The sequence below is a fragment of the Mustela putorius genome, unplaced genomic scaffold (genome assembly GCF_011764305.1).
Source record: "Mustela putorius furo isolate JIRA1106 unplaced genomic scaffold, ASM1176430v1.1 tig00537227_pilon_pilon_pilon, whole genome shotgun sequence".
Taxonomy (NCBI): domain Eukaryota; kingdom Metazoa; phylum Chordata; class Mammalia; order Carnivora; family Mustelidae; genus Mustela; species Mustela putorius.
Window position 1 is genome coordinate 1,722,566 of NW_025422368.1, and position 24,009 is coordinate 1,746,574.

Consider the following 24,009-nt stretch of genomic DNA (forward strand, 5'->3'; position numbering starts at 1 on the left):
CTGGGTTTCTCTAAATCAAAATAATGAGATGGCTTGAGAGAAAAAGCCACAAAATGCAATCAGAAGAAAGCCAGTTAGGTTTTTGTTTTGTTTTGATTGCTCAGTATATGCTGGTAGGTAGAGAGGGTGTTAAATTGTTAACATACTTTAGTTTCTCTAGCGGTAATCCTGTCAAGTAGATACCATTAACCCCATTTACACCAGGGAAAATTGAGGTCCCTGGAGGTTATATAACTTGCCCAAGGTCACCAAGTGAGTGCCAGAGCAGAGTCGAATTCAGCCTTGTCTGACTGAGAAAGCCCTCATTCTTAACAACATCCCCTAAGGTATAGGTCTTAGAAGAGAAATCGAAATGAGGGAACCCCTCACCGCCCTCTGTCTTTTCAAGGCCAGTCCTAATGTGCCGCAGGAGGAAGGAGAGGGATACTGAAATTCTAATGGATTGTTGGAGGCAGAGATGGCCATGTGATGCTGGAGCAGAATTCGACCACTAGAGGGCAGCATACCCACAAATTTATGGGAATTTTGGGCAGGGAGTGCCTAAAGTCCAATTCCTCTTTCCCCCATCACCCTATTCTTGTTAACTTAGGCTTCTGCCTAGCAGTGCTTACGTCACATTAAACGTATCTGTCCTGGGAGGTCAAGGCTGTGCATGCTCCCATCTGTGACTTCTTGATAACTGTACCTCAGAACTTCTTTCCAGAACCTATAAATGAAGAGGGACTGATAAGGAGGAAGAGAGAAAGAAAGGCCAAAGCCACCCAATATTTCCCAGGATGGCAGCTGATGCATAACAAGGCACTGGGAATTCTCAAGGAAGGAAATCTTGTATTCCCCAGCTTGGGGGAGGCATGGAATTGGCGTCAGTCCAACTCCAGGGGCCAGATTTGAGATTTCTTACAGTATGGGCAGGAGGAAATGAGGAACGGAAGTGAGCTGTGTGGGGTATTGGGCTGGTGTCATGGGTGTGTCTGTGTAGGCCTGTACCTTTGATTATCAGAGAGTGACAGGGTCTCTCCCAAGGGTACACAATATGAGAAAGGAATTTCGTGGGTTCAGAAAGTCCAGAGTTGCATCTAGCACCTGCCTTCCTGCCCCTGAACTATACTTCTCAGGCTCTGGTCTGTTTCCCCTTCCACATCTCCCCGCCCCTCCAGAGGATGTCTGCCTCTCATCCTGAGACTTGAGCCATCCGGGGACAGGAGGGGAGGCTAGGAGGCCTGAGCCCTCTCCCTCTCTTTGTGCAGAGATGGGAAAGAGGCCCTGGGTAGGGAACAGAGCAGCTGGGGGTGCAGAGAGGGGGAGGGGGCTCAGGAGAGGCAGCTGGCAGGCGGGAAGCTGATCTGGGGGTCTCAAGTTTCTTGACATCAATTAGAGCAACCGGCCTGGGCTCATTAGTAGCCCCGGGTGCAGGGCTCATCAATAATGAATTAACTCCGCACACTGCCCACCCCCCCCCACTGCACCCCCCCACCACCCCCCTCCGCCCCCGCCTGCCTGCAAGGTCACCCCGCCCTCCAGCCAGCTGCCTTACCTTGGTAAGTTAAGCAACCCCTCTTCTTTTTAAGATTTTATTTATTTGACAGAGATCACAAGTAGGCAGAGAGGAAGGCAGAGAGAGAGGGGGAAGCAGGCTCCCTGCTGAGCAGAGAGCCTGATGCGAGGCTGATGTGAGGACCCTGGGATCATGACCTGAGCTGAAGGCAGCGGCTCAACTGACTGAGTCACCCTGGCGCCCCGAGCAGCCCCTCTACTGAGACCTCCCTAACTCAAGAGTCCCTGGGGGCAGTGTGGGAGAGCTGACAAGGCAGAGGGCTAAGAGGTCTCTATGAACAATCAACCACACCTACTTTTTGACTCCTATTTGTTCTGATTCTACCAAGGAGGTGAGAAAATGGCAAGAGGCAAGAAATGGGGGCAGGGGAGCAGGAAGTAGGATGCATAACAGGGCCTGGGGAGAAGCAGTCTTTGTGATACTAGGGTCGAACAACATGGTGGTAGATTGGAGCTAGAGTAAGAGGACCTCCTCTGATTGGCTAGGAGACCCTACATTCTCCCCCAAGGTCAGATTTGGGCAGCAAGACCTGAGTCCCCTGAGATCTCTGGGCCTCTGGATCAGAAGACCAAGGCATTGAAAGCCCCAGCATTCTCTTGCCCTTGAGCTGGAACAACTTTTCTTGAAACCAGATCAGTGGGGGTTAAGGTAAGAGACTGCTGAAGTCCAGAACCAGGAACTTGAACTTCTCATCTAGTCTCACTTCCATGCTGAACCCAGGAATGCCAGTCTCCAATCCCCCTTACCCTTCCTCCATTGTTCCAAGACTCCAGTCCTGCCACCCTTCCAGCAGCAACCTCTTCCTCCCTGCCTCCACCCTTCTTAAATCCCAAGCGTTCTAATTCCCAGTCACACCTCCTTTCCCTCTGGCTGAGACTGGCCTGAAGCTGGCCGCATGGCATTCTGGGAAGTCCTCCTACCTTCCTCCTCTGGGGGCAGGTATAGACAAGTCCAGGCCATAGCAGCTGCATCTTCCACAGACACTTCACAGACTCCCAGACCCAGACTCCTGCCTCATGCTGGGGTCCCAGTTGCTCATCTCTAATCAAGTCCCCCTGTTAGTCCTTAAAATACATCCCATGTCCTGCACAGCCTCCTGACATTCTCCCCAGCCCGTACATTCTGTCCTATTCCCCATCCTCCCCTCCACCTCACCAAACACCCCACTAGTCCTCTTCAATTGGAGCTCACCTTAATGGAGAAGGCCCCGGGTTTAGGTCCGGATGCCTGATGGATGCTCCTATCCCCACCCCAATTCAGGTCATCTGTACAGGGCAGAACCTCAGTTCTGGGCTTTGTATCATCTTCTGGGAACCCTAGTGATCACCGTTGCAAGCTTCTTTTTCCACCTCTTTTTGAGTCCATTGATTGCAATCTCTTCACTCAGACCTTCCCTAAGGACCTGGGCATTTGAACCCCAGCCAGAAATCAACCTGGGATCCGTCTTCAGCTCCACATTTCGCCTCTGAAACCCAGCCCAAACATCCTGCTCAGAGAAACAAAGTCAAAGAAACAAAGGACCTTAGCATTCCCTGCCCTCCTCCACAGCTGACCCTGCCCAGCCTATCATTCTGAAGAGGACCCAGGTGTCCCACCCAACCCAGGCCCCATCCCTCCCCGGAGTACTCAAGCATTCCCTCACCCCATATCAGCTCATGACCAGACTTCCTGCCCTCAGACTCAGCCCTTCCCGGGAACCCAGGCATCTTAGTTCCAGGCTTCCTCCATCACCTCACACCGCCTTGTAGATGTCGTGTTCCCCCAGTCCTGGCTGCAGTGACACAGTAAATCCAGGAGACCGGGGCCAGCAAGTGGGAGAGAAAGCGGGAGGGGCAAGGAGCGGCCGAGACACCCGCTCCTGGAGCCCAGGGTGCCCGGGTTCCCCCTCCTCCTGTCTTCACCTGCTGCGGGCTCCGCCCCCGCTCCGCCTGGGCCGGCCTCTGCTCCTCCCCCGACTCCTCCCCCCGTACCCCCAGCCCGGCCAGAACGGCCCCCGGGACAGAGCGACGCGGAACCCCGGGCGCCTGGGTCCCCAACATGATCCTCGGTGAGTGGGCTCTGCGGCTCTGGGGTCCGGGGCTCCTGGGTCCCTCTCAGTAGGTCACCCCCCCCAACCTCCCAGCACCGCGGTGACTGCGGCCGCCCGTCAGCAACCGGTTCCCCCTCCCCCTTCTTCTGGCTCCACATCTGGGGGTCCCCTCTTCCCCTTTTCCCCAAGCTGCCGCTTCTCTGGGTGATTTAGGGAGTGGTGAAGGGAAAAGCCGAGCCGAGTAAGACCCCCGCCCCATAATGAGGACATTGCGTATTCATGAGGCTCATGAATATTATATGACGGTCTACGAGAGGCTGGGGGAGAGGGCTGGTCTTGGCCTGGTGGAGTAGAGGAAAAGGTTCTGACCCGTTCCCCCACCAACCCCGCCACACACACACGCCCTCCCCCACCCTTTGCTCAGACACTCCGACATCCTTCTGGGCCCAGGATAAGAGGGAAAGGAGGAAGTGGGGGGCGGGCGGGGAAAAGATGGTGGGTGTAGCTTCGAGGTGTGTGTGGTGGGAGGTGGGAACCTGAGGGTCGGAGATAAGGGGGCTGGGGAGAAGCAGGGGTGGGAAACTGTCCATCCCAGGGCCCCTGCGGCTCCAATCCTGCCTCCGCAGCCATCCTGCCCCAACACGCCGGGACCTGCCCCTCTCTCTCCTTGCTCTGGCTGCCTGGGCCCTTCCTTCCCGGCTTCCTTTTTCTTCCTTCTCCCCCCACCCCCACCCCTCCCTTGGGCCGGGGGCACCAGGGGACAAGGAGCAACGGAGAGAGTAAGGATGGGGGAGGGGAGCCCCTGCGGGGCTCTGACAACCCTTCAGCCACAGCCACCCCATCCTCATGACCTACATCGGAAGGGAGCCCCAGGGTGGGGGAGGAGAGGGACTAGCTGTGCGCCTGGACTTCTTAGCTCCCCCGGTCTCATAGTCACTGGCCTGTTATGTCCTCTGACCCCTGACCTCTGCCCTGGTTAGGCCAGTTCCTGGGCCCTGTTTATGGTGGGGGACACCCCTCCCTCTTAGCAGGCCCACACACTCCCTGCCTCCCACTGGGGACACCTGGCTCCATGCTGGCGCCCCAGGGCTTCCTGGCTCCTGCCTCAGCCCTCTGCTGGGTCCCTCTGCTGGGTCCCTCTGCTGGGTCCCTCTGCTGGGTCCCTCCGCTGTTTGCCTCCCTGGCTCTTTTGCTTCCCTTCTTTCTTTCCACCTCTGTTAACTTCCCACTTGTGGGCTTTCTCCCCTTCTGCCCTCCTTCCTCCATCTCTTTCTCTCCCCGTGCTGTATCTCTTCCCTCTCTCACCATGTTACGCACTCCATCATACCTACTCTGCGAACGAGGGAACGGAGGCATGAATGACTGGCTGCCTGCCTTTTTCCCGAAAATATCTCCAGCAAAGAAGAGATTCCTCACCCAACTCTGGAGACTGTCCCCGCCCTAAAGTGACCCTCACCAACACATCTTGGACTCAGGTCCCCAAAACATAGACTCCACATTCCTCCAACCTCTGCAATCCCTGCAGAGCCTATGTGCCCCACCCTGGGCAGGGGCCCCAGAGGCAGCCTCGTGCTTACCCAGAACAGGCCAGTGACAGCAGCACTTCCCTTGGTCAGTGGGCTCAAAAGACGAACTCAGGAACCTGCTCAGACCTGACCAAGACTCCATACCTCGGTCCACCAGTTGGACCCCCATCACATCTCCTAGAGGACCCTGTAGTTAATTCCCTCCTTCTGCTTACCTACGGAAGGGTGGGAAGCCTGCCCACTGGGCTCAGGCCCCACCCCCAGAGCCCATAGTAAGGTTTTCTGTTCCAAATGCTGAGGTCTACTGAGTCCATGTGCCTGGTGGCCCTGACCAAATGGTGGGGCCCCGCCAACCTGCTCAAGATCTAGACCATGGGCCTGAGTTTAAGCAGATAGTGGTTCTGGGCTCAATTCCCTGTTCTGGGCCTTTCTTACTGTCCTCTCCAACTAGGCCTTTAGGGGAAGGGGGCATTGAAGGAAGCCCTTTCCTGTCAGATTGTGACGATTTCCCAGGGATCATCTCTCTTTCCTCTTCCTGGCCACCTCCTCCCTTTAGCCCCGCCCTGCCTAAAACCACCCTAGGGTTATTAAGGATGATATTTTAAGTAGTTGTTCATAATCATCCCCTTGTTGCTTTAATCTTTGACTTCAAAGCTTTTCCAGCCCTCAACCTGCCTCCTGTCCAGATTGGGGAAGTTGAGGCAGAAGGGAACAGATACATGGGATTTGGTCAAGATGTCAAGATGCAGGGATTCGAGGCTCTCCCCCCAGTCCCCAATTTTAGGCATTGCTGGAGAGGCAGAAGAGGCCCAAAGGCCTGAAGAAAAAGAAGGGTTAGAGATGAGAGCCCAGTCCAGACCCCAATCCAGTTCCTCCCTTGGCCCCAGAGTTCAATTTCCATCTTAACCCAGTGCTGACCCCACGCTTCTCACCACCTTAGGTTGGGGCCCTAATACTACTTGCAACCCTAATCCCAATACCTCTCTCCAATCCCACTCTCACCTGGCACAATCTTCAAGACCAGCACTAACTCACACCCTACCCTTACACCTTTCCTGACTCCTATGCCTGTCACACAGGACCACTCCCTAAGCCAGCTCATGGCAGACATTCCCATTCTTTACCACAAGGGCTTGAAGCCCCAGGCCTGACCTAAGACAGCCAAGGGTCTGGGACTCTGACCTGGCCAAAATTTCTGGGGAAGGGAGGAAGGAAAAGACCAGACATCAGTGGGATGGAAGGAGTTAGATGTAGCTTGGTTGTGGCTCAGTGCTAGAGGGGAAACCCTAGCAGGATCAAAGTGCCTAGGGCTAGGTAGGACAAAGAAAGGGACAGATGGACATCCAGCCAAGGGTCTGAGAGTTCACCCTCTCTAAAGTGCATTGGGAACTGTCTTTAATAAAGCATTGGGCAATTCCCCACAGAGCTGGGTGGGGCTCTATCTGTTGGAGGTAATTACTCTAATGAGCTTCCCTCTGGAGAGGCTTGCCCCAGCCAGGCCCCAGCCAGGTCCCAACTCCTCCCTGCCCTGCCTGACTGCATTTCGATCTCCTACCCCCTCCAAACCCACCTGAAGCCCTCACCTAGCCTGATGTCAGAAGCCCTCCAAACCCACCTGAAGCCCTACCTCATTTCCTGCTTCCCCAGTCCTCACTATGTTTCTGCCCTTCCCCACCCCCATACCCCATCTCTAGTCTACCTACAAAAGTGTAGTGCTTGAAAACCCTGTTTCTGGAGCCAGATAGACAGGTTCAAGTCCCTCACTAGCTGTGTGACCTTGGTCAAGTAACTCCCCTTCTCAGAGCTGATTGTTGTCATCGATAAGGTGAGAACTCATTTATCTAGCAAACATTTATTGAGCTCCCTTTGTGACAGGCCAGCAATTTCCATGGACTCGTTCAATCCTCTCAACAACTCCTTGCGGCAGTGCTGTTGTTCTCTTTTGCTGAATGAACTCATCACCTAGCTCCTGAGCCTTGGGGCCATCCTCAGGGAGACCGTGTATGTCCAGTGCCTGGCATATAGGAAGCCCTCAAAAAGGGGCAACTGTTATTCTCAGGGAATAGGAGAGCCCGCCTGAAACGGGACCCCTGCTTCTGCCCACTCTGCCCATGAGCTTCCATCAGCCCCTCTTCCCAACTCATAGCACAGTAGACCCAAAAATCAGGAGGGAGACAGGTGAATCTCTGCTTGCCCACCTTGCTTCCTTGCCTAACTCCATTCTCATTTCAGTCCCCGCCCCCACTTCCCTCCCCTTCCTCCTTCCCTCCAGGGCTCCTGTCCCTGGAAGAGATGAGGTGCTGGCCACAGGGAACTGAATCGCTGCTATTTATTTTCCTCCAACCCCAGGAAGTGCAGGGACCTTGCTCTCCCCTTTCTCTCCTTGAACAAGATGGAATCCTGTGCTTGGATCACATCTCCATGCCTTCCAAGTGAGATTAGAGTCTTTCGGGGGTTATGTAGCCGCGAAAACATTTGCCACAGAGCGTGACAATCTTGATTTAAATCCCAGTCCTGATACTTATAGGCTATGTAATATCAGCCAAGGTTTTTAAGTTCCCTGAGCCTCAGTTTCCTCATATGTCTGATGGGGAAAATAGTATCAGCTACCTCCATAGAATCATAACTGCCTCAGAGATTAAATGTGATAATACTCAGAACTCATTGCCTGGCACATAGCGGCTCCACAATACTTTTTATTTTCTACTGCCTTTTCTAGAACTCATCTCTGTCTTCTTTTTTCTTTTTCTTTCTTTCTTTCTTTCTTTTTTTTTTTTTTTAAGATTTTATTTATCTGTTTGAGAGAGAAAGAGAACATAGGCTGGGCGAGAGGGAGAGGGAGAAGCAGACTCCTTGCTGAGCAGGGAGCCCCATGCAGGGCTCAGTCCCAGGACCCTAAGATTATGACCCAAGCTAAAGGCAGACATTCCACCTACTGAGCCATCCAGGCGCCCTCATCTCATCTTCTGAGATGGGTGTATGAGTGTTGGGGCTTCAGAGAGTCTGGAGTTGGGGAAAGGGGTCAAGGAGCTGAGCTGCTCTGGGGCGGGGCAAGTGCCAGCCCAAACCAGCTGCTAGGGGTGGGTGCTGTGTGCCTGGGACTCTGGGAGCGCTCAGGTTTCTCTCACCATTCCTGATGCTGCCCAGGGCTCGTTAAGGCTGCCCTGGTCTGGTGTGCCAGGCTTGGGGTGGGGTGTGGGGGGTGCACGCAGAGGGGAGAAGCCCTGAGGGGACAGACCAGGAAGGAGAGGTGGTCAGACTGCCCCTCAGACTGTCGGTTCCTCGCTTCTCTCTCCCTTTCTTGCTTTCTTTCTGTCTTTCTTCCCTGGTCTCTAGCTCTGTGTCCAGCTTTTCAGCAGAGTCTCTTTTTTTCTCTCTCATTTCACTCTCTTCCATCTCTCTGTTGTTCACTATCCTTTTCTTTCTCAGTATCTATGTCTTTTTTCTCAATCACTTACTCCTGCTTCTGTCATTCTTTCCTGTTCTCTCTCATTCACTTTTGTCTGTCTGTCTGTCTCTCCTTTCCCCCTATCTCATCCCAACTCTGAGGTAGCAGAGGAGGGAACCCACACAGGGTTTACAGACCCCCAGCTGCCCAAGGGCTAAAGCCAAGCATCCTGCCTTTTACTTCGACCCTTAGCCATCTAAACCCCAAGCTCCCTGCAGCCTTGACCTCAGGTACCCTGGCCACCCACCCTGGCAGAAGGGACAGACCCCTCCAGACCTTTCTGGATCAGCTCCCTGCCCCCAGCTGTGCCTGAGCCCTCCCCACCCCCTCCCTCTCGCCTCTGATTCCCTAATCCCTGCTCCCCCGCCCTCCCCTCTGCCCCACTTTTCCAGGACTCTGATTGGTTGATTCTACTGACTAGACTGGGGGGAGGGGGCTGGCAAGAGAGGGGGCAGGGGGCAGAACCAAGGGAAGGGGACGCTCTCAGGCCCAGGCCCCTGGGGGGCCAGGGCCAGGCCACTGCCTGGGGGCAGCAGTCACCAGAAACTGAAGGTATGCAAAGGGGCAGTCTCTATGGAGGGAGCAAGAAAGAACCCCGGGGTACCCTCTGCCCCAGTAAGGTCAAGGGAGGACGGGGCCAAGCTTGCAGCCTCCTTGCTTTGCCTTTGTTCCTGGGAAGCCCCTGTTGTAGGCAGGGGGTTGCTAGAGCAGTAAAGGGCAGCCGAAATTCCCTAACTGGTGAACTACGAGGTCACAGAAGGGAGTTGGGCTAGTGGAAGCCCAGAGGGGTCCTGAGGGCCTTTGGCCCACCCCCTTTGGAGCCTAGCAAGTGTCCTCCCATGGCTCCGGGGGGGAGGAGCAAAGGTTTCCAGGGTGGGTGGGTAGCGGAGTGGCTAGCCTGGACTTTCATTTCCCCTTGGGGTCAGACCCAGGCATTCCCCTCCCAGAGGCCAGGCTGGCAGTTCCTCCTGCCAAAAGCTGGAGCTGAACACTCACAGTAAGACAAAGGGGCCTGCAGGAAGACTGGAAGGTTGGGGGAGTGGTGCTCTGAGAATGGGCCCAGGCAGTCCACCTTCCAGAGCAAATGCCACCCACCTATGACCGACCCCCAGAGATGTCCACAATTAACCAGGATTTCTGACCGGCACAAATCACAGCTCTTTGGGCAGCCTGACTTAGTAGCCCTCCTCCAAATCTATGCCTCAGTATTCCCCTCTGAGCAGTGGCATGAATCACCCACCTGACTCTGTCCTCCCTGGGGTGAGACTTAGCCTTTGGGATTCCTTGGGGGAAAACCAAACCAGAAGAAGGGAGTGACCTGAGCCATGGGGCTCCCGAGTCCTGCTGATCTAGCAGAGAAGGTCCACAGAGAAGGTCTGTGCTCTTCCTGGGTCTGTAAGATGCCTAAAGGTCTTGGGGGAGGGAGGGAGGCTGGAGAAGGGGGAAGTGAAAACCACCCAGAAGGGAAGGACTGGTCTGCACCCTCCCCTGGGCCCACAGGGCACTGTGCTCCATTGCTCCGGACACAGCAAGCAGGGGAAGTGTGTGTGCACCACGGGGGTCACACTTCTGAGTGTGGGGGCCCCAGCTGGGGAGTGGGATGGATGGGTTTGGGCGGGGCTCCCAAGCCTCAACGTTCCTGCCCCATGTAATGCTTTCTCTGTCCTTCAGGCAGCCTGAGCCGGGCAGGGCCCCTCCCTCTGCTTCGGCAGCCCCCCATCATGCAGCCCCCACTGGACCTCAAGCAGATCCTGCCCTTCCCACTGGAGCCGGCCCCCACCCTGGGCCTCTTCAGCAACTACAACACTGTGAGTAGCAGCCTGCCTGCTTGCCTGCCGTACCCTCCCCCTGGCTCCTTCTTTCCTTCCAACTCACCCCTGCCCTCTTCTCTTGTATCTAATTCCTTATCTCCTCTTAGGACCCCATCTCCCTGACTTCTACAAACATTGTTGGCTATTTGGTACACTACTAACAACAATAGTTAATTTTTGCTGAGGCCTCACTCTGAGCCAGATCCTGTGCTACATGTTTTATATGAATCCTCTCACTGAGTCCAACATCTAGAGGAGAAATGAGACTTAGAGAGGTGACTGTGACTCCAGAGAGGTGGACAGGGGGACAGGTGCTAAGCCCAGAAGGAGGGAACAAGCCTGCCTATTTGAAAATTCTAACTCTTTCGCATCCACAGCTGGATGGGGAGGGTCAGTGGGTTAGGGCTTAGAGGGCTAACAAAGTTGTCTAGATTGAATACAGTATGAAATAGGGAGCCATCATCTATTCCTGAGCAGGAAAGTGACTTGATAAGAGCAGCATTTGGGCAAGGTGGGTGGGACAGCTGGTTGAAAAGGAGCAGAGGCTAGAGGAGCAAAGCCAGGCCTGCAGGGAAACCTGGAAGTCCAGACTGGGCCAGTGGTAGGGCCATGTGAGTGTATAGGAAGGGGAGCGGCAAGGTGTTTCCAAGGAAATATTCCTAGGTCATGGTGACCAACTGGTATTTGGGGGTTTGGGGAAAAGGGAGAGGATGAGTAAAGACTGACTCCAGGACTCAAATCTCTGTGACTGGAAGTCACCTTGACAGGGGCAGGGGTATGGAGGAGGAAGCTGGTCTGGGGTGGGCTATTGAGCTCACTTTAGGACATGGTGAGCTGGTGTACAAGTGGGATGTTGAGCCGAAAATGTCCAGCAGACAGTTGGAATTTGGGTCCTGGCAAGTGGGCTCGAGCTAAAGGTTTGGGGGAAGTCAGTTTCATTCAGCTCAGATAACCCATCATCAAACCATATTCAGCTACAAACGCTGACTGAGCTTCAGCGACGCACCAGGCACTATAGTAGGTGTTTCTATACCTGATCGCACTTCATCTTCACCAAAACGCAACAACATAGACATTAGGATTCCTGTTTCACATAAAACAAGGCAGAAACTAAAGCTCAGAAGGGTTTAGTAATTTACCGCAGTTGACATGGTGTGTGCCAAAGGTATGATTCAACTCCATAGGGAAGCTGTTGTTTTATCGCTGTTTCACAGATGAGGAAATTGAGTTCTAACTATAAGCAAGGCACTATTCTAGATACAATGGAGACATGAGGGGGGAAAATGACAAGGTCCAATCTTTTTTTTTTTAAAGATTTTATTTATTTATTTGACAGAGAGAGATCACAAGTAGGCAGAGAGAGAGAGAGGAGGAAGCACGCTCCCTGCTGAGCAGAGAGCCCGATGCGGGACTCCATCCCAGGACCCTGAGATCATGACCTGAGCCAAAGGCAGCGGCTTAACCCATTGAGCCACCCAGGTGCCCCAACAAGGTCCAATCTTGAAAGACCTTATATTCAGGGAAGAAATATCGACATCTATGCAGTGATCTATAACACAAAACAGAGCAAGAGTTACAAATATTGTGACAGAGACACAATGGTTCAAGTGAACAAAAAAAGATTTTGAGCACCTACTAGGTGCTGGGTACAGGACTGTCTGTGCCCTTGGGGAGCTCATGCTCAGTAGGAATGATAACAAGTGAACAGCTACCCTATAGTGTGAAAAGAGCTGTGTCAGAGGCATTTAGCTTGTATGGGAGCCCAAGCAAGTCAGGAAAGACTTGCTGAATGAGGCAGTGCCTAAGGGACCAACCAGAGCTGAACAGGAGAAAGAGAACAGAGGAAAAGAGATTGAACCCAGAGGTGACATGATTTGGGCTTTGAAGAATTATTAGCAGGATTTTAAAAGGGACCTTAGAGAACATTCCAGACTGAAGAAACAGCATGAACAAGGGCTAGAAAAGAGCACTTGAAGAAGGGCAATTGATTCGGTTTGGCTGGACCAAAAGGGGCTGAGAATATTTCCTTCCACCCCCTACCCTCCCACTGTCATCCCTGTCCCCCCACCCCCCACCCCCTGGTCTGCACACCTTATTTACATTTACCCTTAGGTCTCCAATGTCATTTCCCCCATTTTATTAGATGAGGAAACACAGACCAGAATGACCAAGTAAGTGACTTGCCCAAGGTCACAAAGCTAGTCAATTCGCATGGATAGTTCAGGCTTTCTGACTCCCACAGGGCTCAGGCCCCACTGCCTCTAGCAGGGACTAGCTATTTAAAGCCATGAGTGCTGATAAGCTCAGAGGGTGCCGGAGCGTTGAAGCAGCACCAACTTTGGCATCTGGCCGGCAGGATTTGAATTGACATTCCAAAAGTACTGGCTGTGTGACCTTAGGCAAATCGCTTCACCACTCTGAACCTGAATTTTACCAGCTGTAAAAACTAGATAGTAATAGTATCAACACACAAGGCTGTTGGGAGAATTGTATCACATAGTCGTAGTGCCTGGCCCAAAGTAAGTGTTCTGTGTTAGCCACTAGGATTAGTATGTTATTGCTATTATTTTCATTTAAGAGAGGATCAGAGAGAGAAAGGTAGTATGGCCAAGGCCTCAGCCTTTTAAAAGAAGTAGACTTAGGCAGCAGGAATAGGAGGAGGCTCCAGCAAAGGAAATGGAAGAGCCACTGGAGGGGGTGGGGAGGCAACCTGGTTCCTGTAGAGTTGGAGAAGCCAAGGGAGAGAGTGTGGCGGGCTGCATCAATAGTGTCAAATTCTGCAGGGGAATGAGGACTGCAGAAAAGCTGCAGACAGCCCATTGGCAATACTGTGCAGCAGTTAAGTACATGGCTTTGGAGTCAGGCAGCCCAGCTTTAAATTCAAATCCCAGTTCAGCCACTTACTAGCTTATGACCTTGGGCAAATTATTTAACCTCTCTAAACCTCAGTTCCCTCATCTATAAAATGAAGATAATGATAGTACTTATTCTGAATAGTGGTTGTAAAGATTAAATTAGATAATCCATGCAAAGAGCTCAGTACAGAGGCTGGTACATTGCAAGGGCTCAGTCAACATTAGCTGGTGATGGTGGTGGGGTGGCCGTGGTTTTATTTTCATCGCAGAGTCTCTCCCTCCCTGGACTAAGACCTCCAGATCTCTCTCCTACTGGGGCAGTTCCTACCTCTTTGACCTCTTGCCACATTATGTTTTCCTCTGCCCTTGGATGTCCCTCTTTGTCTCCCAAAGACAACCTCTCTCTACCTCCAGCCCCCCCACGCTTCACTCTTCTCTCTATCCTATGTAGAATGGGAGAGGGTGAGATCCAGAGATGAGAGAGGGGGAAACCTAGGACTTGTCCAGAGAGGATGAGCAGGTGTCTGGGGGAGTGGGTTGCTCTGCCCTCCTGTCCCTCAGCCACCAGTGCTGCCCCTACTTGACCACCAGAGGGCAGCAAGTGCACGAAGCATAAGCTCTTTGGGAACCTGGTTGTCCAGCAGGTGGCGGGCGACGCGACTGAGGTGGGAAGAGGTTAGGGACGATGTCCCCAGTCTGAGGTCGCTTCTGCTCTGGACGCCCCCGAGCTCCACCGTTCAGAGGAGTCGCTGAGAGCGCAGTGCCTGACACCTAGGTACCTGGGCTCAATTTTCCCTCCTTAGTAGAAGCGACGTGTAAAAAGGACAAAGGGGTAGTGCTTAGAGGGAAGAGAAGGGTCGTTTGGGGACCTGGAAGAGAGGTTGTTAGCAAAGAAGCGAGGGCCATGGCAGAGGGGATGGAAGAAAGGAGAAACGTCCGAGTTAGAGAAACAGAGTCGTCCAAAGGATTGGTGGGTCCAGTGGAGACACTGGACCCAGGACTCTTCCTGGGAAGAGTGGAGGAAGCCGAGGTCACCTGGTCAATACACGGTCGCTGGGCCGAGCGGCCCCTCTCCAGGGCAAGGTCTACCCTGGAACGTGTATCTGGATACGGACACCCCTTCCTCTCCTCTTTTCACCCCAGCCCCGCTTCATCCCTCGCTGGCTCCCTAGCCCCACCCCCGTCCGTGGCCCGCCCTCGGCCCCGCCTCTGGGGCGGGCTCCGGTCTCGGCCGGCACCGCCTCCCCTTCTCCGGCCCGGCGGGCCGCACAGCCCCGAGCCTCCCGGGCAACGAGCGCCGCGTCCCCGGCCTGCCAGGCCCGGCCAGGCTCGGGTGCCCCGCCCGGGTCCGCCGCCCCGGGCCATGGAATCGCGGCCCCCGGGGTCCCGCAGGGTAAGCCACCCGGCCCCTCTTCTCTCCCTGACTCCCGACGCTGCCGCAGCGCCCCCCCCACCCCATCCCCGCCCGCCCCTGGCGGGCGGGCTACCTCTCCTTTCGCTTGGTCCTCGGGTTATCTGGCCCATCCCCCATAGCTGGCGCGGTCCCAACCAATCTCTGGATCCCAGCTGGCACCCCCAGACTGTTGCCACCGTACTGGATACCCCCACCTCTGCTTCTCAGATCCTTGGAGTCCCCCAAATCTTCAGACTTCCCATCAGGTCTTACATGTACCCTCAAATTACCACGCCGTTTACAGCCCTCTTATCCCATCCCGGCGTCTCTCCCCTTCCCAGCATCCCTCCCCCACCAGCTTCCACCTGCTATTTAGACACCCCTAGCTCTCTTTCTTTCCTATTTCAATTCTTCCAATCCCTCAATTCTTCCCATCCCCGAGATTCCACCCTCATTCCCTTTTCACCTTTATGGGGGGGAGGGGAGAGGATGGGGAAGTGGGGTGGTCAAACAAGGGGCAGCGGTTTCCATCAGATAAAGGGCAATGGAAGGAAATATAATCGTGCCCCCCCTTCGTGTTCCTGATCTGGTTTCCTCCCTTCCCTCCCCCTTGCCCTTCCTGATTCATTTTGCCCCAGCTTCAGGGAGCCATTCCCCTTCATGTGTGCTGTTGGAGGGCAGGTGGGAAAGGAATGTTTTTGTGGACCTTTCCAGGCAGTGTCTAGGCCAAAATCCCAAGGAAGGGGCTCTGGAGGGGAATGGGCTGTGGGAGATGTTGGCCTCCACCCCTCCCCAGAGAGCCGTCATCTAGGTCACCAGGGCCTCTTGACCTTGGCCTGGAGCGGCACTTCAGTGGCTCACATTCCACCTGCGCAGGGATTGGGCCCAGGAGCCCTCACCTTCAGCCTGGTGTCTCCTCAGTTCCTGGAGGAGAAGGTAGGAAGGACCCACCACCCTGGGTTGGTGCCCTCTAACCCACCCTGGCTGTCGTTTATGGTCTTAAACCTGAGGAGGGGTGTGTGCAAAAGAAAAGGCTCTCAACCTGACAGGAAGGACCCAAGTGGGGCAGAGACCCATTCTTCCAGGATGGTTGTTGGGACAGTCAGCCCACAGGTCAGCCTCAGGGCACTCTGGGGAGCAGGCTGGAGCAGAGACAGAACTGGGACCTCTGCTGTCCCCTCTCCATCCCACCTCTCTCCCTACTGCTGTCATCGACTTAGGTTTCCTGGCCCAGATTGGGTTTCTGTTTGGGCTGAATTCCATTCCCCACCCAGCTTGTGAGGAAGCCCTGGGGCAGGGGGCTGGTGGGGGGCAGGGGGTGTCTCTGGGTAGGGAGGACTGACGCCTGGGGACTGGGAGCTGAGAGCAGTTGTCTGCCTCCCCTTTCTGATTAAAGCCTGTCTCCAACTTGGTCTGTCTTTCTTTCTGCCAAACACATCATACATTCACACAGATAAACACACAGCTGAAGATTACACAACCTGACCATTCATGGCGTCGGCAAAGCCCCCGACACAGAAATGTTGATACATAAATGATGTACACACAGCACATGACACTCCTTCACACTCCACCCATGCACAGATTGATCACAGCCTGCCTAGACACACACAGTCACACCCATTCTTCCCTTGTTTGGCTTCTCTTTGAATAGGACCTGGGTTTCCAGGAGGTGAAAAGTGAGCTACTGCAAGGGGCTGCTTCCAGCCAAGGACAGACCCAGTGATGGGACACTTATCAGTCAGACCAGTCATCTGAAATTGGTCATGGCTCCTGCCTCTACTACTACTAAATCAGGCAGCCCATTTCACAGGGATCTAAAGCCCCCTTCCTGACATTACCCCCAACCAGCCAGTGAGGCTACTGGGGAGAGTCAGGATATAGGGACTTTTCAGATTCCAACCACCTTTGTCCCCCTGCCTCATGTTTCCGTCTCTCACCAGTATCTTATGGGAACCATGAAGACCTGGGAACAGGGAAGGGGCTCAGCTGAGGAGCTAAGGAACCCCAAGTCCCAGCCACTATTTTCCACTTGATTCTTCCACCTAGAAGACAAAATCTTCACTCTAATTTCATTCCGTCCTTAGGAGAGGTCCCAGCCATCACTCAATCCTCAGTCTCGGCTACATTCCAGTCTCGCCTCTCCCTGGCTGCCTAGGAGCCAGAAGGGAGGAGGACTGTGCAGGGAGGCAGTTTTCATGCCTCTAGTCCCCTGGCTTCATCCCCTGATAGCTGAAGGGCTCAGACAGAAACTCCCCATCCTCTCCCCTGATAGCTGAAGGGCTCAGAGAGAAACTCCCATCCTCTCCCCTCCTCTTGTGAACTCTTGGCAGGAGACTGCGAAGACATCTGCTGACCCAGGGTGGGGGCAGAGACGGTTCCCAATCACGCCCAGTCCCACAGCCCTGCCCCAAAGAAAGAGTTCAGAAGATCTTTCTGCTGCCAGACCAGACCAGCTTCTTAGTCCCCCCCCCCCCCTCCGCCACCACCACCACCACTAATTCCCCTTTATTCGCTACAGCCACGTGTTCTCACCAGAGTTCTTTTACTCCCTTTAGATCTGCTGCCTTCAAGAGGTCTAGGAAGTGTGTTAGGGCAACCGGGGCCAGATGGGAAGCTGGGAATATCTGTCTCCTGGGACTAGAAGCTTGCATTAGTAGACATCTCCCACCAGAGTGGGGCCAAAAGAGTTCAAAGGGCTCAGCTGAAGGCCCTAGGATCTGGGGTGCTTTGGGACTTCCCATCAGTTGAGCTTCTGGTGGATTCGCCTAGATAGAGGCCAGAAAAGAGAGTTGGATTGTCGTGGTGTGATGAACTGAGACAGCAGTCCATGTTCGAGTACCAGCTCAGCTGTTAACACGTGATAGGACCTTGGGCAAACCACTTCTACTTTCTATCAGATGGGAGCAAGGGGCCAGTTGATCCCTCACGTCCCTTCCTGTGCGGTGAAGATTGGGCTAGGAGGGAATCAGGGGACTGAGGCTCAGAGCCCTCAGGCCAACTGAGAGCTAGAGAGGAGTTTCTGGGGATTTTGGTTCAACCCAGCTGCTACAAATGTAGGGGATGATGGACATAAGCTTGTGCTGGGGTTCCTGGCTCACCCCAGCCTGCCTCCACAGATGGACCCTGTGCAGAAGGCTGTACTCTCCCACACTTTTGGGGGACCCTTACTCAAGACTAAGCGGCCCATCATTTCCTGTAACGTCTGTCAGATCCGCTTCAATTCTCAGGTAAGAAGCGTAACTGCTCAAGGGGGTGGGGCAGCAATAGCCAGGGGATGTCAGGGGAGGAACAAAGAATGGGGATACTGCAGGAGGGGCAGGGGTGGATGGAAGGCACTTGAGAGGTACAAGAGGTGGCTGTATATTTCAACACGAAATAGGCCAGTCCTCTATGGTTGACCTCTCCCTCGCTTGACGACTGAGGCTTCCCTGGTTCAGAACTTCTTACAACACAGGTAGCCATCATGTCTGCATGGGAGAGTGGCCTCTGGCGCGCTAGTCCTTGGGCACTGGTCTGAGTTAGGACACTGAGTCCCCTGCAGAACCTGTGCCTCCATGATCTCTGCTAAACTCCTCCCCTCACCCACCCACTTCACTCTAACCTCCCAGCTTCCTCCTCTCTCTACCCTTTCCCATGACAGACTTTCCCATGGAGAGAAACCACCCAAAATGCAGAACCTAGGTGTCAGGCCTTTCCAGCCGTCCTCCCTCTGAGGCTCCCCTGGGACTTCTGTGTGGGTCTGGAGGGGACTTTGTGGGGTACAAAGAGATTTTGGAGAAAAACAGCAGAGCCTCATTCTGCTGAGTAGGGGGAAATAAAGCACATTCTGTTTCTCTACCCAGTCCACACACACACACACCATGATGCCAGGCTCCACACATCACTGCTCCACCCCTGGGCCGTCAATCTTCTTAATTCATCCACACGTTTTTATTTCTACTCTGTCCATGTCTGGGTGACCTTGGGGCTCCAGGACTGTATGTTCTTAGCAGGAGGTGCACATAGGAGTCAGGATAGAGCCAGGACCAACCCCACTTTAGGTCTTTCCTTTACCTTAATCCCAGGCATCCCCTCTCCCAACCCTGGCTCCACTCCCTGGTGGAGGGCAGAGAACTAGAGGGGCAGGGGGCCAATAGTAGACAGCCTTCCCCTCTTTTGCCCTCCCTTTCCCTCCCCCACCAAGTGGCTCTGTTTTGACAGCTGTCTCTGCTGCTGTCTCTATCTCTAGAGCTGGGCTTGGGGCCAGGGTCCTCCAGGGTGTCCACAGAGGCTTCAGGAAAAATGAGAACCAGGGGGAAGTAGTCAGGAGAGAGCCCAGACCTCAGGGCTCTTTGGGACTCCCAGCCTGAGTATAGAAGCAGTGAAGGCTGCCTCCCAGGACCAGGAGACATAGGCAAAGAGGCCAGGGGGCCAAGAGATTGCTGGCTGGCTGGCTGGATTACTAGAACCATCCCATTTAGGATTCTATTATAGGTTGGGGTAACCCTCCCTCACCCAGAACTAGGTAAGGAGCCGGAGTGAGCAGCCAGGCCCTGGGTGTGGTGGTAGGGTGGAGCCTGGGCTAGGTAAGGATCCAGGTTTCCACCTACTCAAGCTTGAGAAGCTAGTCTGAACCCCAGGAATAACCAGCCCTCCTTGGCATGGGGCTTTACATCTCACTGGTACAGTGAGAGAGTCACTGCAGCCTGCTGAGACCACCCCAGGACCTGAAGGAGCTCTGTGGGGAGAATGGTCAGATGAAAGGTGATCTCAGATTCCATTTTCTTCCTTCATCCCTAAAGAGCCAGGCGGAGGCACACTACAAAGGTAATCGCCACGCCCGAAGAGTCAAAGGCATCGAGGCTGCCAAGACCCGAGGAAGGGAGCCTGGTGTCCGGGAACCTGGAGACCCAGCTCCCCCTGGCAGCACCCCCCCAAACGGGGATGGTGTAGCTCCCCGTCCAGGTGTGTCTGAATCCCGCTCACCCTACCCTCTCCCCGCATTGTTCAACCGATCTTGTCTCTGTTCTTTCCCCACTTCCTCGAATTCTCTGCTTTCATCTCCCTCTTCCTCAGCCCGTACCCCACCCTGACCCAAGGTGAGTCCTAGAGCCAAGCACAGTGATACAGAATTTCCATCCTGTCACCCTCACTCCCGCCCCAGCTCCTCTCAACAGAGTCCCCACTGTCTGTCCTCCCCACCGCCCAGTGACTCAGAGAGGGGCTAGGGTGAGGCCACCTGGCAAACTTCCTCAAGAAAAAAGGAACCATCAAATCCAGGCAGAGGCTCCTTCATCTTGGGGAGAGGGGCAGGGAGGGATTAGGACACCTCGGGGCCTGCCTGGAGGTACTGAGAGCTCAGGAAACTCAGGCCACTCCCTGGATGATCTTGGTTGATCTTTTGACCTCACTGGGCCAGAGTTTTCTTTCCTGGGAGTGAGACTTTAAGATGTTTGAGGTCTTTTCCAGGTTTACAAAAAGCAGCTCTGAGATTCTTTCTCCCTCATGGCTGGTGGCCATCTTCAATCATACTCCCAGCCAAGAAATTGGAAGGAAGGAATATCAAGACAGGAAGATATGAGCCACCCGCATCCTGGGATTACCACATCAGATATCAGTCATGACCAACTCCAGAGAGACTGGAAGAACCCCATTTCCTCTTATCCTTGCCTGTCCTTTCTGCCCCACCCTAAGCAGAATGAAAATCAGGCATCTGCTTCACCAGCTTGGGAACCAGGACCCCACTCTCAACACACACACGTGCACACACAGACACACACACACATCCTGTAGAGAGGCACAGACAGGGTGGGCAGGTGAGCTGAGTTCTAACTGTGCTCTGGCTGCTTAGTCTGATCATTTTTTAACATGGCAGCATCAGCAAAATGGGAATGATGATGATTGTGGTAGTGGTAGCTGACATTTCCTGAACATCATTGTTCTAGGTGCTTTATGTATACTACCTCATTGAATTAGATCTGATGGTACATCTCGAAGGAGATCATGATACCTCCCCTACTTGTGTAAACCATGAAACCCTGTCCAGATTGAGATGTGGGTGTGCTATCTGGATTGACGTAGGGTAACGGATGACAGAAATGAGCAAGAGAAATAAAGGGAAAGCTCGCAGGATGGACAAGCAAATGCACACCTGTGGGGGTCCGGAGGTCCCTTCCTACAGGTGCCGTACTCCCACTGCCAGCCTCCCCACGACCCGGAAACTGGATCGGCTGCTGGAGCAAGAATGGGAGTGCTAGAATTTCCCCTGTACAGAGGCCAGAACCCAGCGCTGAGGGCTGGGGCCTGTGCATCTTTAATCAAGCCATGAATTATAGAGCAGCCTGCATCCCTGTTCCTTCTCCGGTTCTGCTGTTTCTATTTCCCTTTTGCCATGTCTGTAACTGTTTCTCCTGACCTCTCCTCATGCTGCCTCTGCCCCTTCCTAGAGCTCTTTGGCATGCCTCCCTGGGGACTGGGCAGGACTCTGGGAAGGGGCTGGTCAGGCAGGAAACCTAGGCCGGCTGGTAGGCCATTGAGACCAGAATCCTTGTTCCATGCCTCTCCCCATGGCTAGGCCAGGTGCCAGCTTCACCCTGAAGAAGGGCCAGTGGGGCCAGACCCCTCAACCATTCTCAGCTTCTGGAAAATGAGCCAGGCCTTGGAGCCTCACACCCAGCCTGCAGCAGCTAGACCACATTTGGCTCTGGCCCAGGGCATGAGAGCATGCATGTTGTCACAGGGTGGGGACTCCTGGGCCTGTGCCCTCCAGGAAATGGGGGTGGGTTTCCTCCACATAAAGAATTTTCTCCAAAAACCATCTGGGGTGACCCCTATGTTTCTCCCCTAACAACAGTTTCCATGGAGAATGGACTGGGTCCAGCTCCAGGATCCCCAGAGAAACAGCCTGGCTCCCCATCCCCTCCCAGCATTCCGGAAACTGGTCAGGGTAAAACCAAGGGTGAAGGGGGGACTCCAGCCCCAGCTTCCCTCCCTGGGGGCAGCAAGGAAGAAGAGGAAAAGGCCAAGCGGCTGCTCTACTGTGCTCTGTGCAAGGTGGCAGTGAACTCCCTGTCCCAGCTTGAGGCTCATAACAAAGGTATGGACTCTCCTTCCACCTCTATTCCCCTGTCCTCAGCCCCCTCCTGTTCCCTACCTCCTAATTCATTCCCCCAACATCCTGGACCCTCTAAGACTTACCAGTCTCTCTCCCTCCCAAATAATCTCCCCGCCTCCTTAGTCACTGACTTTCTTGGTTCCCCCTCCACCTGCCTTCTTTACCTGTGACTCTCCTCTGATCCACCTTGTGTTTGGGGGGCATCCAAGGGACTGGGGAAAACCCCACAGTTGATGCTCCCCTATCTTTTAATTGGGAATGTGTTTGTCATCTAGTAGGCCTGGAAACTTTTTCCTCCACCCCTTACCTTCTGCCCTCTGTGGGCTCCAGGTACTAAGCACAAGACAATTCTGGAGGCCCGAAGTGGGCTGGGCCCCATCAAAGCTTACCCTCGTCTGGGGCCTCCCACTCCTGGGGAACCAGAGGCCCCTGCCCAGGACCGAACCTTCCACTGTGAGATCTGCAATGTCAAGGTCAACTCGGAGGTCCAACTGAAACAGGTGGGTCCAAGGCCTTTCCCAGGAACTCTAGGGAGTTCTATTCAGTAAGTGGGGAAGAGAACAGGGAGCTTGGGTGAGGGCGCTTCTCTCAGGGTCTGTTCTTGGTGCCACAGAAAGGGCGGAGCCAGGTGTTTGGGGGTGTGGCAACCAGCGTCGGCTGCTACTTTCCCGGTGGCTCACAGCCCCCTATCCTCTCAATCCCACAGCACATTTCCAGCCGGCGGCACCGAGATGGCGTGGCCGGGAAGCCCAACCCGCTACTGAGCCGTCACAAGAAGCCTAGGGGCACCGGGGAGCTGGCGGTGAGGCCTGGGCGCCAGAGAATTCGGCCTTGTGAGGGGGAGGGCCGGAACTGGGGGGAGAAGGCGATGCGGGCAGGCCTGGGGAGAGGTGGGGTTTGCGAGCCACTGCCTGACTTCTCTCTTTCCCCGCCCCTCTCCCCCCAGCAGGGCACGCTGACTTTCTCCAAGGAGCTGCCCAAGTCCCTGGCGGGTGGCCTGCTCCCCAGCCCCCTAGCGGTGGCTGCGGTGATGGCAGCGGCAGCAGGCTCCCCGCTGTCCCTGCGTCCGGCCCCAGCCGCACCTCTTCTCCAGGGACCGCCCATCACCCACCCCTTGCTCCATCCGGCCCCCGGGCCCATCCGAACAGCGCACGGACCCATCCTCTTCTCCCCCTACTGACCTGAACCCCAAACCCCCTCCCATTCAAACCCCCCCACCTCCAGCCGGGACCCAGGCTTCCAGGCTCCAAGCCTGCCCCTACTCTCGGCACTCCCTGAATGATCTCTCTCCTTCCCCCCCACCCCGAGGTACGGGGTTCCAGGAAAGGGGAGGGGTAGCGGGGGAGGGGGGCTTCAGAAGGGGGGGAACACCCCAGATCTCAGGGAACCCCGCCCCCTGCCCTTCCCTCTCCCCTAGAAAAGGGGGGGCCGTCTCACCCCCGAGCCCCCTTGGAGACACCCCCCCTCCCAAAAGCCATGTCCATTCAGCCCTTCCCCCCCAAACCTAGCACAAAACGGGGTTCACAAGCCATGGTCGGAGTCCGGGGGGGCAGAAATGGATTTTCCTGGCAATAAGCGGACTCTGGGACTCCGGCCCCCTGCCCCCAAACTGAAGCGCTTCCGTGAACACCCCCATCCTCCGCAGGGGGAGGGGAGCGGGCGGGATCCTGGGTCCCTCAAAAGCACTTTGGTTTTACCGCCTGCAACCTCACTGTGCCCGCCCCGCACCATGCCCCAGCCCCAGGTCTACCTGGGCCCATCGCAGGGGCAGCACTTGGGGGCATCTCTGGCACTTGGGTGGGACCAAGTAGATGCCCCTACAGACCCTTCCCTCACCTTCTTCCTCCCCAGTCTGGATTCCATTCTTTTCACCAGCACCCATCGCCCAAGGGGTACCGAGGGGGGCAAGGGGTGTCCAGTCCAAGCCCACCCCCGCCTCGCCTTCCGCAAAACTGTGAGCAAAAAGCAATAGAAGCCTCGCCCCCGCCCCTCCCCTTTCCGCAGGATTCGCTGAGTCTGTAGCCTCCCCCGTCCTCGCTCCTAGACCTCATGGCTGTCCCTACCACCAAACACCTCCAACTGCACAACTCGGGCGGGGGCGTGACCTCCCTCCCCTCTCTGTGGTTTCCGTGTCGTCAGCCCTTACAGCAGCCGACCGGGAGGGGGACGGGCCCCCACTGGCCTTCCCGTCCCCATCAACTCTTTATGCTTGACGATGTAGCAACCCCGGCCCCCCACCCACGTCTTCCCTTTTCCCTCTCCCCGACAATAAAGTCTGGATTCGTTGCCCTCCGTC

General features: G+C 55.0%; 1 protein-coding gene across 11 annotated transcripts; it reads left to right on the forward strand.

The window, feature by feature from the left end:
• Nucleotides 1-3,515: 3,515 nt before the first annotated feature.
• On the forward strand, nt 3,516-24,009 carry ZNF385A (zinc finger protein 385A). Of its 11 annotated transcripts, none has more exons than XM_004774541.3 (8): nt 3,516-3,602; nt 10,230-10,366; nt 17,737-17,847; nt 19,402-19,564; nt 21,453-21,695; nt 22,044-22,213; nt 22,420-22,515; nt 22,660-24,009. In XM_004774541.3, exons 1-8 carry the CDS (start codon nt 3,593-3,595, stop codon nt 22,891-22,893), a joined length of 1,164 nt encoding a protein of 387 aa, XP_004774598.1. In that variant the 5' UTR covers nt 3,516-3,592; the 3' UTR covers nt 22,894-24,009. The 11 variants fall into 11 exon arrangements, with proteins under 11 accessions (XP_004774598.1, XP_004774599.1, XP_012902380.1 ...); XM_004774542.3 differs by having other exon boundaries at nt 22,663-24,009; XM_013046926.2 differs by having other exon boundaries at nt 3,547-3,602; nt 10,234-10,366.